At 42.2% G+C, this 19,657-nt stretch overlaps 1 protein-coding gene across 9 annotated transcripts in view; it reads right to left on the minus strand.

The window, feature by feature from the left end:
* The window catches only part of Golga4 (golgin A4), an 87,056-nt gene that overhangs the window by 55,837 nt on the left and 11,562 nt on the right, over positions 1 to 19,657 (minus strand). For 6 of the 9 annotated variants that reach the window (XM_050141736.1, XM_050141735.1, XM_050141740.1 and 3 more), the window contains exons 3-6: positions 13,510 to 13,608; positions 9,018 to 9,083; positions 4,859 to 5,170; positions 1,688 to 1,735 (exon numbers count right to left, since the gene is read on the minus strand). In XM_050141736.1, coding sequence (XP_049997693.1) covers positions 1,688 to 1,735; positions 4,859 to 5,170; positions 9,018 to 9,083; positions 13,510 to 13,608 — 525 coding nt within the window. Of the gene's footprint in view, positions 1 to 1,687; positions 1,736 to 4,858; positions 5,171 to 9,017; positions 9,084 to 9,826; positions 9,888 to 13,509; positions 13,609 to 19,657 lie in introns of all 9 variants that reach the window. The other 3 variants (XM_050141741.1, XM_050141742.1, XM_050141743.1) reach the window with 2 other exon arrangements.

Here is a 19,657-nt window from a genome sequence, read left to right on the forward strand (position 1 = left end):
AAAACAAAAAGAAAATTCTAATTTTTGCCAGGCAGTGATAGCCACATTTAATCTTGGCACTCGGGAGGCAGAGGCAGGTGAACCGCTGTGAGTTCAAAGCTACAAAGTGAGTTCCAGGACAGCCAGGGTAACATAGAGAAATCCTGACTCGAGAAAACAAATCTAATGTTCACGAACAGCATTACAGAGGGTTAAATTAGTAACTGTTCATTAAAAAGAAATCAAGTGGGGCTGGAGAGGGGGCTCAGTGGTTGGCTGCTCTTCCACAGGACCCGGGTTCAGTTCCCAGCACCCAGTTTGCAGCTCACAATCATCCATAACTTCAGTTAGGGGTCTGACACCTTCTACTGACCCCTGCTGGTACCAGGCACACACATGGTCACAGACAGGCATGCAGGCAAAACACCACACTCATAAAAAATAATAATTAAATTCTTTTAAGAATTTTTTAATCAAGTTAAAAGAGTAAATTTTTTTGCCTCACACTTTGGAAGCGGGCAGGGTGCTTTCACTAGTACAAGGAATTAATGGCAAGTGGCAGCCATGGAAACAGAGTAACTATGTGCTCTTGTCTATCACCAATCAGAGGTAAAAAACTAAGGTGAGTGATGGCATATGCCTGGAACCACAGCACTCAGGAAGCCGAGTCAGGAGGATGGCTGCACAGAGACCCTGTCTCAGGAAAACAAAAGAAATAGGATAATTTGTAGTTTCTAGATTTGTATAACAATGAGAGAGAGAGAGAGAGAGAGAGAGAGAGAGAGAGAGAGAGAGAGAGAGAGAGAGAGAGAAAACATAGGTAGGTGAAATGTCTGTTTACTGATATAGATCCGCCTCTCTCTGAGGCGCTCTGGGGCAGAAGTTAAATGTTGTCGACTACTGTCAAGCTTAATGACAGACTTTTACTATAAGCACCCTAGTATTTATTCTTTTAAACAAGCTAACATGTCAGTGGGTGGAGCAACGGGACTCCCTCTTTGGCACCTCTAAATCATCCCCTGGTATCCAGATGGGTGACAGGCTGGCTATCTGTCAAGTGGTTAGCCAGAGAGCCCTCTGCCAGCACCAGCTACTCTGAAAATTTTGCAGATACTCTGGAGCCTGGGGCCAAAGCATCCTGTGGTTCCTGGAGGTCCATGTCCTAGCCACGATGGCTCAGTGTGCTGGACTTTTGGCCCCTCCAAGTCTTAGTGAACTGTAAATGACCTGCAGCCATCTGTATCAAGAAAACATTTCCCCCAGTGACCCAGCAGCAAGCATCTGGTGGATGCACATACTGTCCTCTATTCTCATGAGCAGTGTGATGGTGTAAACGCTGTCCCTTGCTTGCCAGGACTTGTACAAATACAATTCTGCACGAAGCTCTGCAATGACTGGCGCAGACACTATGACCACACGTTCTACGTTTACAGGCACACTGCGTGGCTCCTCCTGTGCTGCCCTGGGTATTGCAGCAGGCTCAGTAACAGAATCCGAGCTGCTGGAATTGCTGTACCTACTTGTGGTCTTTATCATGGGAAACATCTCTGGGGTCTCTTTCACTCACTTTTATCAAACCTCTAGTAATGGTAAAACAGGCTAAATCTGGAACTACACAGACTATTTCAACAAGAGAGTAAACGTCTCTACAAGACTCTTTCTAACTTTAAAATCAAGTAAGAGACACAACGGGCAATGAAGCACTTACTTGTAACTTTTTCTTCTCCCTCTGAAGAGTCTGATACGCTGTGACAAGCTAAAACAAACAAACCACCAAAATGACATTAGCTATTTCTCAATAAATACAAGTCATTATTCTAAATGATGCTAAAATTTTCTCTTTATAAAAGTCAGAACCCAATCACAACAGTCCTGTATAGATAACTGAGCTTAATACAATCCATAACAACTAAGTAACATGGCAAGTCCATTTCTAAAACACAAGCTATAAGTTTACTGTGAATCTCTGGGCATGTGTTTAGATTTCAACACCTAATTTACAGGTGAGAATTGAGCCAACTTGCCTGCAGGTGGAAGGTACCCAACTGTAGTCACGGACTGACTACATCTGCCACAGAAAGCACTGTGCAAGTGTTTGCTGAAAACAAATTCCAGGGCCTAACCCAAAACCGACTCACCAAGAACGGAGGGACAAGTGGCGTGCTGTGTGATATTTTGTTTATGTTCTGACAAATAAAGCTTGCTTGGAGTCAGAGGATGGGGCTAGCCACTATCTGACCAAAAGTAACCACAGAGGTTTTGGAGGACTGTAGACAGATAGGACAGGAAGTAGTAAGGTGGGGTAGAGAGGGATCATGGCCTCTTTGGAAGAAGAATGGGAACAGGTGGAGAGGACTGGTGGCTTTTCTACTTCTCTGATCCTTCAGGTTCTTACCCTGATACCTGACTCCTGAATTTTTATTGATAAAGAATAATTAGAATGATGCTTCACTGGAGAGACAGAAATCTGTTTTTAAAGTTCTCCAGGTGACCTTTGTGTTTCAGACTACAATATTAAACAGAATAATAAAAACGTCTGAAGAAAGACATGCATATCTAGCAGAGAGAAATGAGTAATCCAAGCCCTAACCCAAACATTAGAATAGACATTTCAACACAACTCGATGAAGCAATGGAGTCATATCCCTTTACCCCTGTAGGTTTCACACGGTTGACAGCTGCATTCAATGCACAATGGGGACCTACATTAGCAGAGCCAATGGCCTCTGACAAACTCAGTGCAGCTATAGGAGCATGATCTAGTAAAAGAGCCTCCATTTTCCTTGGAAACGTGTGCCCCCAATGTCACTGCTGGCGATGTAAGGGAAGTGAATCTGGAAACACCTTCTGCTTAGGAACAGGACCTTTATTAACTCTAGGCTGGAAAGGCTACTGGTAATCAAAAATGAGGTCGGGTGGGAGGAAGAACAGCTCAAGAGTTAGATGTCACTTACAGCATGACTTCATCCCGGGTACCTGCAGAGCAAGGAAAAGTAGATGCAAAGGCTATGAAGTCTCTGTGCCTGAAAAGCTGCTTGACTCTAAGGTAGCCTAGAATGGGAGAGCAACCAGAGTGACTGAGAACCAAACAGTCGACCAGCTGCTACCTAGACGGCCTTAAGCAAGTTACTTCATCTCCATGGATTCCTTAATCCCTTTTCTACAAAAATGAGCAAACTCACATTTGCTTCGTAAGGATGGTACAAAATTAAATGCCATTATAAACGTAAACGGAATCTGGCATACTTAAATGCTAACTATACTGTTGTCCCAGCCTCAGACATAAAACTATGGATAAAAATATAAAAGTAGCATAAAGATAAACAAAAATATTTAAAATCATTATTAAAATTAGTAGAAATAAAATAATAATAGTTTAAGATTTTTGAAGGAAGAAATTACCTCGTTCCATTGCTACAAAACAGACACCTGGCTTGAATGTCCCATTTACATTTCCAGGATCCATGAGATTAACTCCTTTCTATTTTGCCAGCTATAAACTATAAAACTATTTTATAGTTTTAATAAAAAGGTAATTTATGTATTTCATCAAGATTTTCATTTTGTTTTGGGCAGTATGGGTAGACAGTGAAACCTGGGCACCTTTCCACCCTAACCCTGAAGTTTACTGCTCATCAAATTGATGTGACACGGGTATGCCACCCATGCCCAAGCCCAGTGCTGCACACTGGGTGTGATAACCAAGGCTTTCCTGAGGCACAGTTTCTAAACTGCACTTGACAGAGAAGGACTCAAGGGAGGCATACAGTTTCAGTTCCCGAAGTACCAAACAAACAAATCAGAAAAGCACTATTTACTTCCTCCCTTACATCAAACAGAGTGAGTCACCACGGACTTAGTAGTTAGCAGATTCATGTTAGAGGGCTAGAGAGATGGCTCAGTGGTTAAGAGCATTGCTGTTTTCAGATAATGCTGGCTCAATTCCCTGCACCCACAGCGCAGCTCCCAACTGTCCACATCGTAACTACAGTTCCAGGGGCTCTAATATACTCTTCAGGCCTCCAAGTGCACCAAACATACACATGGTACACAGACATACATACAAGCAAAACACCTATACACATAAAAAATTATTTTTTTAAAGATTCATGATAGACAAAATTTTAAATGTCCAAAAACTAAAAACTGAGCCTGTCAAGATGGCTCATTGATCAAGGGCATTTGTAGCCAAGGACATTGACTGCTGGGATCCATATGGTAGACTGAAAGAACCACCTCCCACAAGATTGTCTCTAACCTCTCCTCTCATGTGTTATGGCATGCATTCATGCATGCACATGTAAATACAAAATACATAATAAAAAATTTAAATTTAAATATTGGTACAATGAGAATGAGCCAACTCTTTGAGGTCATTGGGCTATCTAACCAGTGTTTCTCAACCTTCCTAATGCTGTGATCCTTTAATACAGTTCCTCATGCTGTGGTGACCCCCTCAACCACGAAATTATTTTATTGCTACTTCATAACTGTAATTTTGCTACTGTTATGAATTGTAATGAAAATATCTGATATGCGACCCAAAGGGTTGAGAACCACTGATCTAAAGCATGGCTGTCAGAAGAGATCATTTTGAAGCTACTCTAGTCAGAGATGAGTAACATGAGAGATAGAGAGGAAGAAAGAGGATGACCTCTGTCCTAGGTGTCCATAGACACTGCAGAGAATGTGAAAACCAGGCTACACACCATATCCCAAAATGTCAGTCTGCTAAAAGGCATCTGTACCACAGGAAGACCACTTGCCCCAGGAACCAGGACCAGGTCAGGTGGCCTCAGACTTCAGGCGAAGAGCAATATGTGAGAAAGAACAAGCCCAAGGGGAGCGTGTGACTGCGTGAGCCAAAGCCTGCTCCTACCTCTGAGTATTTCCCTCGGTAGCTACTTAAGCTTCGTTCCATTCTCCGTAGCCGCTGCAGCAGCTGCTCTCTGTTGAGACCGTCTGAACTCCCTGGAGTGTCTTCAGCCTCGCTCTCCATGTCAGAAGGTGGATCAAAGGTGGCAGCAGGACAGTCCAGGTCAAGTTGGTTCAATGACTCTCTGGAAGATGTTCGTACCATAGACTCTTTAGAAGACCAGAACAGAGATTCCTTTATGGGACTTCGAAACAGAGACTCCATGGAAGGTACTCGGAGCTGCAGCTTCTGCGCAAAGGTCTGTGTGTCCCCCGACTGTAGGCAAAGCCCAAAGGGCAAGAGTTAAATACACACTTCAGATATCTACTACCCCATCACTGGCTGTGCTCTAATAAAAGCTCTAACAAATTCAATGTAACAAATTCCAGATAAGTAATACAAAACACTGTTTTCTGAAAAGTAAAAGACACTGGCCAATCTCTATAAAGAGTTTGGACCTAGAGTCAGAGACCCGAGCTCTGACTCTTGTGCCTGTCACCCAGCAGTACAAGCCTTCGCTGAGCCACTTTCCTCCAGTTTGTACATCTGTACAAGAGGAAGCATGCTTAGCAGGCTGACCCCACAGGGCTGTGTGCCTCATCTACCCACCTGGCAGACCCTTAGTGTGGGCATCCAGGGTGAAGTGTGAGGTGAGGGGCTCAATTCAAGTCACTTTTATCTGGTGAGAAGTCATAGAGTTAGTGATTCTAGATCATTCCTTTCACCAACAAAGGAAAATGAGCTGAAGAAGAAGGTAAAGCACTAATGAGCCAGATCTGTTTAGAAGTGGAGTGGACCTGGGACACACAGCTCTGGGTGCCCCTTCCTGTGAACTCAGCTGCTTGTAATAGGACAACCTGGAAAGCACAGCAGAGAGTACATTACCAAGTACATACAGAAGCTCACAATGCACTACCAAAAGATCAAGATGGGGGCTGGAGATGTGGCTCAGTGGATAAGAGCTTGTACTATCTTCCAAAGGACCTGAGTTCAAATGCTAGCACCCATGTCAGGGGACTCACAACCGCCTGTAACTCCACCTTCAGGGATCTGATGCCTCCGCCTCCTTAAACACCTATACCCAGTGCATATCCCCCTGACACATGTATACATATACATAATCAAAAAGTAAATAAATAAAAAAGATCAAGCTAGGAAGCAGGGTGCAGCCAGGCAGTGGTGGCGCGCACCTTTAACTCCAGCACTTGGGAGGCAGAGGCAGGCAAACCTCTGAGCTCTAGGCCAGCCTGGTCTACAAAGAGTTCCAAGATGGCCAGGGCTACACAGAGAAACCCTGTCTTGAAAACAAACAAACAAAAAGAAAAGAAGGCGACAGAAAGGAAAGCAGCATGTGTGCACCATGAGCTCATTTGACTTGTTTATAAGTCCTTTTTACTTTCTATGTATGTTTTCACGGGTGCCATCAGAACAGTCACAAGGGACAGACATGCAGAAAGGTAAGCAGTACCTTCATGTGGTAACACTTTAGGTGGATTTAGTTTTTGTATTATATTATTCTGCACTTTTTAGTTTACTTTAGTAATGTCAAGTTTTATCCTCCTAATGGAGGGAGGGCCAGAAGGAAGAGAAGGAATTGCTTCCTGCACAAAATCTGTAAGAATTACTGGCAACTCCATTCCCAGCCCCTTCTGGGCCTTGTGAGAAATGCTCTCCAGTTCCTAGCACACAACACCTTACCAAAGACCCTAGAACAGACAGATAGTGCATACGTGAAGAAACACTAAAAACAGCAATTTCGCAGGGTCTCCAGAAGTTAATGAATGACATCCAAGCCTGTATTTGCAGACTTTCACCAGCTTAGCTGCCACATCTACTATGACTGGAAGTAACTTCTACTGTTTATTTTTGGAGCTGGGGAGGACCTCAGGACCCACACACGCTCGGCAAGTGCGTATCACTGTCTCAGCCTCAGGCCCAGTCCCGCTCTGAACGAGAACTCAGCCCCAGAGCTGCAGTCAGTCTCACCAAAGCTCAAGCCCCAACTCATCTGTGGTTCTACAGGACTTGGAGCAAGTTCCTGAGCTCAACGGTCCTGTTTCCTCCTCCATAAAACAGGGGTGGAAGGCACTATGACAATGTTGATGACGATGATGCCACCCACTCTGCATGGCGACAGTGAAGACCGAATGAATCAACAAGCATGCAGCAACACCTAGCAGGAGGAGCCAGGAGAGTCCAAGAGACAGCTTCAAACAAAAGCAAAGGTAGAAATAAGAGAATCATCAGGCGCTGGATGTAGCTCGCTGGCAGAGCGTGCACTCTCCTGGTTAGAAGAACTAAGGGCAGTTGCTATGGGGCCTGACTTAGCTTTGCCATGGGAGGTATGTGGCTTTGATGAAGTGACACAACCTCTTTCTGCCTGTCTCTACCTACAGAAGATGAACCAGCAGCACCGTTTCCATGAGGTGGCTGTATATTAAGAACTTAGGCAGGCACTACTTTCACATGACTTCCAACCTTCCCTTCTTCCTCCCTACCACAGCCAGGTTTTGGTGAGTGTAACAATACAACCAGGCTAAAATGTTCAGCTTCTCAAACACCAAGTAAAACCCACTGAAGTGCAAACCACCCCACCTGGTCCAGAAGACGGTTAATTAAAAGGATGTGAAGCAACTCATGGGGAAGAACTGCCAGCTGTGATTGATACCACACACAATCACCCTCTGAACCAGCCATTCCATCCCTGCGCATGCACCAACAGACATGCACAAAAAGACACTATTCAAAATGACCCCAAATCAAATTAGGATTTCTTTTTAACTGTCTTGTTCACCGTAGAATATTAGTCAACAATCCTGTTCACCACTGGAATACTAGAAAGTGATGAAAATGGTCTAAAATCATAGCAACAATACAGATAAACTGCATGGAGTAAGAAACAAAAGCAGCCAGCCATACTGGGCATGGGTGGTGGTTCCCACTGTAACTTCAGTTCTCTGGAGGCAGAAGTCAGCTACTACTCTGAACCAGCCTGGCTTACACAATAAGTTCTAGACCAGCCATGGCGAGATAGGAAACTGCATAGAGCAGGGCTTCTCAACCTTCCTCATGCTGTGGCCCTTTAATACAGTTCCTCATGTTGTGCTGACCCCAACCATAAAATTATTTCCATTACTATTTCGTAACTGTAATTTTGCTGTTGTTATGAATTGTACTGTTTTTAATGATTTATTTTATGTGCATTGATATTTTTCCCACATGTATGGCTATGTGAGAATGTTGGAACCTCTAGCGCTACAGTTTATGAAACATAATGGAAGTGTCTAATATGCAGGATATCTGATATAGGACCGTTGTGAAAGGGTCATCCGACCCCCCACCCCCAAAGGGTTGCCATCCACAGGTTGAGAAACACTGGTCTGAAGAAATAGAAGGAAGGAGGGAGGAGGCGAGCAGGCAGGAAACCAGACACTTTTGCATAAAGCTCAAAATAACAAAGTTAACTTATAGTACTAGAAGCAAGAAAGCCAATTACCACTGAGAAAAAGAGAAGGGACCAGAATTTACTAATTATTGCTGGTTCTGATTTTTAATTTTTTATTATATCTATCAATTTATTTGTGCATATCAGGAGATAGAGCACATAAATCAGAGGACCAGTTGCAGGAGTCAGTTCCCTCCCTGCACCAGGAGGTCATCAGGCTTAGTGGCAAGTGCTGAGCCACTTTGTCTGCCCTCATACCAGCCTGAGTGCTGAGGACAAAGGTGTATCTGGAGGATGAATATATTTACTTTTCTACAAATATTAAAGTTTGATACTGTTAATTTTCAACTACCATTGCTCTGACTTAGCTTTTCTAAGACCCAATAACACTGATAATAGACACGATATGAAAGCCCACAGGCTGGGACTTTTTGGTATAGCTATCAATGTACTGATAGAACATGCTAGAGCAGAGATGCTATTTCCTGAAGGCCAGCCTGCATTCATAAAGTGACAAGAATGTGGTAGTCAGAGCAGGAGACAAGAAGTTATAGGGAGAAGGGTCCCAACAGCTCTACCCAGCAAAGCCACATTCTTTCAAGGCAGACACACACTAACGACAATGGACAGACCAGCACTCTGAGAGGACTGACATTTTTAAATAAATTACTAACGTACCTGAGGAGGAGATGCTTCACTTCTATTAACACCATCTGGAGGCTTTGTAGCTTGAGCTGATGCATTCTAAGAACAAGAAAGAACATCATAAAAAAAGAGAGAGAGAACAGGAAACTAAAGTTTTAAAACTGTTAAAACAAACCAATAAGACCTAGTAGACTTTCATCTAGTGAACAAAATTAGTAATAGTTTATTAGAATATTTTCATGCAGGCAAAGAGGTGTGTGGTTAAGTATTTTAGAAAAATCATTTTGTTGCAAAACATGAAGCTAAATAGCAAAGATTAGTGTATGGCAAATCTACTTCACGCTAATCACAAACGTCTTCCCCTTAGGTCCCATATTTTGCCCCATGACAAAAATCAACAACAGGGAGTTGGTCAGCACAGTTGACAGAAAACTATCCAAAAAGAAGTCACGTCATCTGCTCCCTACAGTAAAATCACATTCAAATTAAAATCATTTGGGCAAAGCTATTAAAAAAAACTTAGTAATAAAAATTGAAATGCCTCATTCATTCTAAGCCAGCAGTATAAATGAAATTAGAGTAAACATTTTCAGAAAAATGTACTACTGAACACATCTTCCGCACGTACTGGCTTTTTGTTTTTTTCTGTTGGTGAGCCCAGTGCTCCCAGGGAGCATCACTGGTCACCTCATGACACGGACTGCAGAGATAACGCTAGGACTTTAAGATTCACAATTTGTACAGCATGCACAGCAAACTGCTGCTACGATCCACCACCACTACAGAAGCAGCTCATGAGAAAACCACCTCCTTGCTTTACACAACAGCAGGGCACCACATACAGCAGTGGTCACTGTCCCAGTAGTCCGGCATTTCCGTGCTATACTTCCTCTGCCTTTACAGCTAACCCAAGGAAAGATCAAAGGAGAAATGGAGAGCTTATCAAAAGCATTCTCAGGTTTCTCAAGGTAAATTAAGTATTTAATAATAACAAGTAACCTTTGGGTATTATAAATTTATAAATAAATAAATATATTAATTATAAATTATATAATTTAGCCTTATTTTCCTAGAAAAAAAAAGGTAAAGTATTTACAAATGGAGGGTTTCTTTGGCATTCTTGTTTTATGAAGCGGGGTCTCACTAAGCTGCCCAGGCTAGTTTGAAAGTCCTTAAGTGCAGAGGATCCTCTCCCACCTCAGCTATTCAAGTCCTGGGTTACAGATGCACCCTACCCTGGCTGTAGGATTTAATTTCCTGGAGATCTCTAAAGTGGGGGAATGAATGTCTGTGGAGTGGAGCCTGGAAACAATGTGGCCGTGCAAGTGTGAGAACGGGTGGTAACAGACACCAGCACAGGACAGCTAGGAGCTGTTTATTAATGGCCAACACCGGGTAATGGACATGTGGTGAGAGGAAGAGCCACATTATCACTATTTCTAATTCATAACACGCTTCAGCACCTTCTCTTCCCTCTAAAATAAGTTCCTAATCTTTACCAGTTGGAGAGATTTCTTTAAAGTTACATAGGAAAAGGTTGGGGGAACACAGGAATTCCCTATCTTCCTGATCACCACAAGGTAATGCTACACAGGACATATCATTTACATAACATCATAATAATATACTGTAATGTCAAAATACACTTTAAATTATGAAAAAAGGTCTCAAAGGCTCCATCAAAAAGATGAGGAGGAAGCGTGAAAGCAAGACCCACATGTGGTGCACGTGGGAAAGCTACTCCACGGCTATTTAAACAACACCAATCAAGCTCACAGCATACAATACTTAAAACGATTCTTAAACTTTCTTTCTTTAGAATTCTTATTTGTTTGTTTTGAGACAGGGTCTCACGTTGCCTAAAGTCTTAAATTCACTAAGCTGCTGAGGCTAGCCTTGAACTCCTGATCTTCCCTCCTTCACTTCCTGAGTGCTGAGATTACAGGCATGCATAAGCATGAACAGTCTTGAAAATATTTTTAAATGTAAATACTGTATTATACAGCCAAGTAAGTATAGTATAGCTAGAGTGTGCACGAGCCTAATACACTGTGTGACTCTAAATCCAGGCTCTGCAGCAGCAAAGCTTGAGGTTTGTGCCACCATCTGCTGAGTCCTCCATTCTGCCTTGTTCCATTTTCAGCTTTTGCTGCCCCTGCTTTGTGACGTCCCATCTGGATCACCTGCAGACCCAACTCCTTCTATATGCAGCTTATTTTCTTCTGCAACACTTGCATCCCTTTGTGTACACATTAACCCACCAGCTCTCGGAGGGCAGGGCACGCCAATATTCCCAACCTGGTGCCTGGTTCCTGACGTTCTGCTTAACAGTAAACACTCAACGAGGGCTTGTTAAACCCTTGTCTAGGCACTTCCTTCACATAGGAACTCTCAAAGTCCTCCTCCCAGAGAAGCAGAAGGAGCTCACTCAACATATAGTGACGATCAGGGTCACCAACTTCCACTGGGGGCAATTCTTGGACAACAGGAATATCCATTCAACTGACTTTCCTACAGCTTCTCTTCTGCCAAATTTGTCTTCGAACAGTCTTTCTTTTCTTTTTTTTCTACAATCTTCTCTAATTATACTGTTGAACACTAAGGATACAGTTGTTTTTAAGAGTAAAGAGAAGCTGGGCATTGGTGGTGCACACCTTTAATCCAAGCACTTGGGAGATAGAGGCAGGCAGATCTCTGTGAGTTCAAGGGCCAGCCTGGTTTATGGAGGTGGGTGCCAAGATAGGCTCCAAAGCTACACAGAGAAACCCTGTCCTGAAAAACATAACAAAACAAAACAAAACAAAAAAGAGTAAAGAGGGCTGGAGAGATGGCTCAGAGGTTAAGAGCACTCACTGCTCTTCCAGAGGTCCTGAGTTCAATTCCCAGCAACCACATGGTGGGTCACAGCCATCTATAATAAGATCTGGTGTCCTCTTCTGGCATGCAAGCATACATGGAAGGAATGTTGTATACATAATAAATAAATAAATCTTTAAAAAAAAAAGAGTAAAGAGAGAAGTACGTTTTCAAAAACTAAATTAAGTCCTGCTAGGGTAGCACATGCTTTTAATCCCAGCAATTAATTGGAAGGCAGGCATATCTCTCCGAGTTTGAGGCCAGAATGGCATAGCAAGTTCCAGAACAGCCAGAGCTTATAATAGAGAAACCCTGCCTCTCCCCATAAAACAACAACAACAACAACAAAACAAAAAAAAAGCAACTTTAAAAAAATCCGAAATTAGGGAAAACTCAGCACTTGGTAAACTTGTAATTAATCCCCACTAAATTTTTATTATGAAACCAAATAACCATTTTATTGTTTCTCTTTGTCTCATGGAGAGATGTAAGTTTTTAATCATGAACATATAAAGTATATATAAGATGAGCTTTTTTAGTCTGCCTAAGTTTATTTCTAAATCATCTAAGCACTTACTTTTACCTTACAGCATTTTGACAACAAACTAGGAATTGAATTATGTTATATAATGTACTCATGGCAGGCATGCCTTTTAAGTTTCTATTACTCCTACATGCAGAATACAGCATGTCTATTTTTTTTTTAAGTGAACTGGTAAATCTGTGTATCTGGGACTCCTAGTCGGTCTTGAATATCTTTATAAAAAGCAAGTGTTCCTTGTAGCCAGAGCCAAAGGAAAAGCAGCTTTCCAAATGTCCCCTGATATCCCATCTTCACCCTGAGCTGCTTTCTTCTCTAGACCCAAGTTTAGAGTAGATCTGAAGACCACTGCTGGCCGTGTGCACACCACGCCTTCCCTGGACACCTGGATTAAGACTAAATGTTATGTTTCTACCACTAGCTACCAAAGTTAAACCAAGTCTCAACACTTAGAAAAACTGTAAACCCAGTTCAGCCATCCTCCAAGGGAAGAAATATCAAAAGTTATCCTTAATAAGCAAACACTGCTACATTTTAGTTTATTATTTTATCACTTTACCAGATTCTCCAAATAGAAAAATGTCTACTTTCCCCCAAGTAAGTCATATATAAAGTTAAAATTAAGTGAATTCATTCATTACAAAATACAATTAGTTCTTAACTATAGTTTCAAAATGAAGACATGAACCTGCTATAATGGAATCCACCTACCTATACAATGTTAATTACTGACTTACACAATGCATTATTTCCCTTAAAAAGTCAGTCGCATCTCACACACCATTGGTATCCTCCTAACAGGAAAACAGATTTCTAATCACGCACACTGGCTTTTTCAGCATAAGCAAACATCTCCAAGGGATTAAACGCAAGTGCTAGTTCTAAAAGTGAAGGTTGCCTTGGCTCCATTAGTGCGAGGGGGTGTTACTGTGAGGCTATTAGAGTACCAGGAAGCAGCGACTGCCAGACTCAGCAACTTGCTCTCTGAGGTTTAGAGCGAGGTTAGCAACACCACACTGAAGATGCTCTGAGGGAAGGTAAGTGACAAACCACATGAGACTTGCTGCTACAACTACCCAAATGTTTGCTTCCCCACACGGGAATGCAAAAAGCGGTGGAAGGACTCACCACACTGTTAATCTGTGTTTTAGGCTGTTTGGAGGAATCCAAAGCAAAGATAGTATACTCAGAGAGAAAGGCAGGTTCTGCTACCATCCCGGCTAGTATCTGTCTCAGTCCGTGTAATAAGCAGAGGTACAAAAACAAAACAAGAGATGAATACAAATCATGGTGTGTTCCAAGGTGATCTCACAGCACACACTACAACGCTTACAATACTACAGCTGACCATCATGATGATCACCCCCTCCCAAAAAAGAAGTAGTAAGTTGCTGGGAAAGGTCAGGAATGGAACGAACTAGTGAGTTTAGGGTTTCAAAGGCCAGCTTGGGAGCCGGGCGGTGGTGGCGCACACCTTTAATCCCAGCACTCAGGAGGCAGAGGCAAGCGGATCTCTGTGAGTTTGAGACTAGCCTGGTCTACAAGAGCTAATTCCAGGACACGCTCCAAAACCACAGAGAAACCCTGTCTCGAAAAAACAAAAAACAAAACAAAAAATCAAAGGCCAGCTTGGAAGCCACTTGTTAACTGGCATACATATGTCTCCAGCAGGCATCCTGGCACCCAGTATAACTGGCAACTTGGTATAAAGGTCCGCTCCAATAAAAAAAATGCACAGAAGTACAAAGTATTGGCAACAAGCAAAGAAGACTCTGAAGGTCTAAGAGAATAATGCCTAGAGCTAACAAGACTGCATACTTCAATATTTCTAGAAGACTAGAAGCAAGTTCCAGAACAGTCAGGACTGCGCAGAGAAACCCTGTCTTGAAATCCTCCCCCCAAAAAGTACATACACAAAAAATACCTGAAATGAACAAAATCTATAACATTAGTTCTTTTGCTACATATTTTTGAGGTTATTTTTCTTCCAGAAGCTGTTACACCAAAATATAAACAATTATGAATTAAATACATATATATCAAATTTTATTTAAAATGACTGATTTTGCATGTGTACGTTAACATCAGTTAACTTTCTTGATTGCTCTCCACTTTACCTATCGCAGCTGGGTCTCTCCCTGAGCTTGAGGCGTGCTAACTCCAGCTGGTCTACAGCTAGTGAGCTTGTCACAGGGATCCCACCTTGGTCTACCACTTGTACAGCAAGTGCTGTCCCCACTGAACTGCCTGTCCTGACCCCCCTCAATGAAAGAGATTGCATGCTTATTTATGCATGAAACTGCAAGATATATAATAAAGTATAACATACTGTATGGTATATAATACACTATATAAAGCAATATAGAATATACAATAAACTATATATCCTATAAAGGACATGCTTGAAAATAAGTATGTGCAAAAGTTTGAAAACATACATTTTCCCTCTGGACTTTTAAGACTACAGACACTGACTGAAGTGTTCACTAATTCTTTACACAGCACTATACTAGAAACAGCCTAATTACAGATAAAGTTTTGGTTTATTTGGTCTGGTTAGTGTTTTAAAACAAGTCCTCCCTGGTCTACAGAGCTAGTTCCAGGATAGGCTCCAAAGCCACAGAGAAACCCTGTCTCGAAAAACCAAAAAAAAAAAACAAAAAAACAAAACAAAACAAAAAAAAAACAAGTCCTCATGTAGCTCAGGCTGACCTCAAGATTACTATGTAGTAAGGATGACTTTGAACCAGTGACTCTCCTGACTTTTGTTCCTCCTAAATGGATGAGTTAGGTGTCATTACACCAGATTAGACAAAATAAAGCTGGGTTAAACAATTTTTTAAACGATGCATGTGCACAGGTATATGAATACATGTAAGTGTGTGGGTAAATGTGGAAGCGAGAAACTCATGTTGGGTGTCTCTTTTTATTGCTCTCATCCTTCTTTTCTTTTTTAAAAAATTTACTTATTGGTGTTTTGCCTGCATGTATGTCTGTGAAGGGTGTCAGATTCTCTGCCACTAGAGTTACAAACAGTTGTGAGCCGCAGGTGATAGGAACTGAACCCAGGTCCTCTGGATGAGCAGCCAGTGCTCGTAACCCTGAGCCATCAATCCAGCCTCGCCAGCCTTACTTTCTTGAGACCGGGTCTCTCACTGAAACTGAAATTTACCAATCTTACAAGAGTGGCCAACCAGCGAGCTCCAGGGATCCTCCAGCTTCTGCTTCCCCAGCTCTAGAATTCCGTGTGTACGCCATCACTCCTGGCTTCTTACATGAGTTCTGGGGATCCAAACTTGAGTCTTTGTAGCACGCCGCTGCCGCCAGCAGAAGAGACGACCGCAACAGGATTTTTTTTAGAACACACTTTATTGGAGCACTTACATTTGAGGTTGTAAAGAGGCAAAAGACCCCGTCCCCGTGAAGCAGAAGAATATATACGGTGCCAGACAAAGCTCTGACGTGTCATCAACCCAATGGCTCAGGCCAGAATGGAGTGATCGTGCTTAAATTATGATTGGCCAGATCGGATGGCCAGATAGAAATACTCCCCGTGTTGGGGGGGGAGGGGCTCGCGCGCGCACGCGCTGTGTGCGCACATGCGCACAAGCTGTCAAGTTTGACGTGGAACAGCAAATGGCGCCCAGGCTCGTGCCCCTGACATGACAGCGCCACGGTGCGCGCTACATCTCCGCGCGCTACAAGTCTTCATGCTTCTACAACATGCATTTTACCAACTGAGCCATTCCCAAAGCCAGGATACAGATTTTGTCAAAGCTCTTTTTTTAATATTGATGATTAGCACTCCTAGGATAGAACCAAGAACTTTCTATGCTAAATTCTAAATGTTATCACAAATTATACTTTAAACTATGCTAAATGCCCAACTGGCTCCTAGAATCTCATCCAGACTTACTGAAAACCTGACTCTGGGGCCCTCAGAAAGGCCATTCTTTGAACAAATGTTAACTTTAAATTGAAAGCTATACAGATTCACTTCTCTTAGGTTTCCAAAGTTATTTTTCTAAAAACACTATTACCCATGCAAGCAAAAAAAAAAAAAAAAAAAAAGAGTATAAATTTCAAGAAAGCACCAGCCAAGTTTGATGCTCATCATAAAGAAATGAACAGAAATTTCCAAGCCTTTTCCTCACCAAAACAACCTAGGGTCAGTTTGGCAGACACATACCCCGGAGCCTAAGGAGCCCTTCTCCTTGCCCTGTCCTTATGTCTGTGGCCTCACCAGCACCAGTTCTTGGCTGGCTGTACAGCTCAGTGGTAGAAAGGGCACAGCAGGTACAAGGCCATTGGTTCCGTCCCAACCCCAAACAAACAGAAAGCAAACAGCTCTTCTCCAACACTCGAAAAGATTCCAGCCAGTCAACTTCTCAACATTTGCTCAAACTCTAATGTAAAAATGCTAAAAAATAAAATAAAATGCTAAAACAAACTCACCTCTTCCGTGGGGTCCACAGTGCAGTGGTCACGGCACCAGCACGGAGTGGAGTGATGTGCCCTGGCATCATGTCAAGCATCAGCAGCCTCTAGACTATCTTGGAGGATCTCAACCTACCCTGCAAATCCCATGCGTGCCACCCTCCACATCTGTGTCTGTCTACAGTGAGGTAGTCAGTATTTTTTCCGAATTCACTCATTTTTCCATAGTCTTATTATAACTGACACATTTACATCTTCTTTTTCATTCTCCATAATTTCTAATTAGTTCTTTATGTCTACCTAGTATTATTTTGTTTGGGCTAAGTTTTTCTCACAATATTTAAATAATTTAAAAATTATTTCTTCACTAGTCTTACTGTAGAGCACTCTACTGTTTGATGCTCATCTCTTATAAACTCCTCCCTTACTGTCTAGTTTTGCTGCTGACTTCCTGTTGTTTCTTTTAGAATATTCTTTACAGCAGTAGTTCTCAACCTGTGGGTCACGATCCCTTTGAGGGTTTGAACAACCCCTTCACAGGGGTCACCTAAGACCATCAGAAAAACAGACATTGACATTATGATTCATAACAGTAGTAAAATTACAGGTATAAAGTTGCAAAAACTTATTCTATGGTTGGGAGGAACTGTATTAAAGGGTCGAAGCCCTAGGAAAGTTGAGAACCACTGCTTTACAGGCTCATTCTGAGAAAGGTACTGTCTTTCTCGTTCCTTCTGTGACCTTCTCTTCTCACCCAGTTAATCTGATTCCAAGGCTCCAGCTTAGGTCAGAATCTATGGCAGGAACTAAGCCCAACTGAGGTGTGATTTAGTTCTTGATCAGGAGGCCTCCCCAAGGACAGACACTTCCCATAACAAATCACAGAAAGCCTGGCAGCAGGCAGCAGCAGCTAACTGCAGCTAGAAGCATCTTAGCTACAGCTGTTGCTAACAGCACACACTCTAACTTAGCAACACAGCACACTTCAGTTCCACTCAGACCATCCAAAGAGAAACCTAAATAAACACCTACACTAAAGCACACACTGCTTTCACCCAGCGTTCACCTGTACCACTATGTGGTGCCAGCTAATGCCGTCCCTGGGGGACTGGCAGAGCAGTACCGAGGAGGCTTCCATTCTTACAGAGCTGAGGCTGAAAACAGCTGCCTTTGGTCTCAACTCCAAGCCTCTCAGAAATAGCTTCAGTCCCTCTTGGCCTAGAGATGTTTCGTGTTTGTGGACCCAGATACACCTTCAACGACAAGAGAAAACGTTTTATCTCCTATGTCTGTGTCTCTGGCACAGAAAGGGCCCATTGGAAGTGAGTAGATTCACAGGGCGACCAGACCACAAGTCTTCCTGGTGAAGGCTCACACAGCAAGCTGCATGCACGGCAGCTTTAACAACCTGCAGCTCTTTAAAGGGCACCTCTCAAATTCCTTGAGAAACCACTGCTAATTGCAAGTAACTTTAATTTATTTTTATTCAGTCTTTTTTTTTCCTGTTTTCATTTTATTCACAAATTTGATTGTCATCCCTCATACAGAGCAGTGGAGAAGCCGTGTTAAGGAGATTGGTGTCTCAAAAGCTTGAATTCTCTTTCCTCACTCAGATGCAAGAATCCAAATGGTTAACTAAAGCCACCATAGTTGTAGCTGCAGCACTGTGCGCCTTAGCGAGCATCTGCGGCAACACAACTACAGTTGAAACTGACGCAGTACAGACGGACGAGCGAGTTAGGACTGTCATGCTCACGGCCACAGCAATGTTCTACAGTGTCTATGGACACCTCTTTTTCTTTTAAATTTTATTTGTTTGTTTGTTTGTTTATTTATTTATTATGTATACAATGTTCTGTCTGTATGTATGTATGCCTGCCCACCAGAAGAGGGCACCAGATCTCATAGATGGTTGTGAGCCACCATGTGGTTGCTGGGAATTGAACTCAGGACCTTGGGAAGAGCAGCCAGTGTTCTAAACCTCTGAGCCATCTCTCCAGCCCTGGCCACCTCTTTTTCTTAAAAGTCTTAAAAGCAAGCTTATGTACCTCTCCTAGCCCCAGCCCAAACACCAGGGATGTAAAAAGATGGAGAATGGAGATACAATGTAGACTAGAAGAGATTTCACTCAAAGTACCTAAGACTTCAGAACAAAGACTTCAAATATCAACTTGCCACTCCAATTCTGGTTTTTCTTCTTTTTGTGTTCCCTTGAGACAGGGTTTCTCCATCTAACAGCCTTGGCTGTCCTGGAACTTGCTCTATAGACCAGGCTGGCCTCAAACTCACAGAAATCCACCTGCCTCTGCTTCCTGAGTGCTGGGATTAAAGACGTATGCCACCAAACCTAGCAGCCACCCCAACTCTGAAAATGTTCATTACTAAACTAGAAAATGTAATCAAAAGGTAATTTTTCAAAAGATCAACAAATCATTAGCTGGGGTAGAAGAAAAAATAAAAACTTACTCTCAATATCAGATAATAAAACTGAATTTCATTTAGATGAAATTTCAATTTAAATGAAATGGAAGCAACTTTTCAAAATTGATAGGAAGAAACAAAAAAACTGAATAAATCTGAATAGAACTATAGAGATTAAATTAGTAATCCAAACGCTTTGACACATTTAAAAAAAATGGAGGGATAAAGGGAATTACAACAGCCTAAGACCAGATCAAATTCACAAACTCCTCCAAAAAATATATAAAAGGAGAATTTGTTCTATGAGGTCAGTGTGTCAGTGTGTCCTGATACCAAAATCAGAAATCACAAAATGAAAAAGGGAACTACTGACGGACATCTCTCTCTCTCTCTCTCTTTTTTATTTATTTATTTATTT

Source organism: Alexandromys fortis, unplaced genomic scaffold (genome assembly GCF_014885135.2).
Source record: "Alexandromys fortis isolate MF-2015 unplaced genomic scaffold, M_Fortis_MF-2015_v1.1 scaffold_44, whole genome shotgun sequence".
NCBI lineage: Eukaryota > Metazoa > Chordata > Mammalia > Rodentia > Cricetidae > Alexandromys > Alexandromys fortis.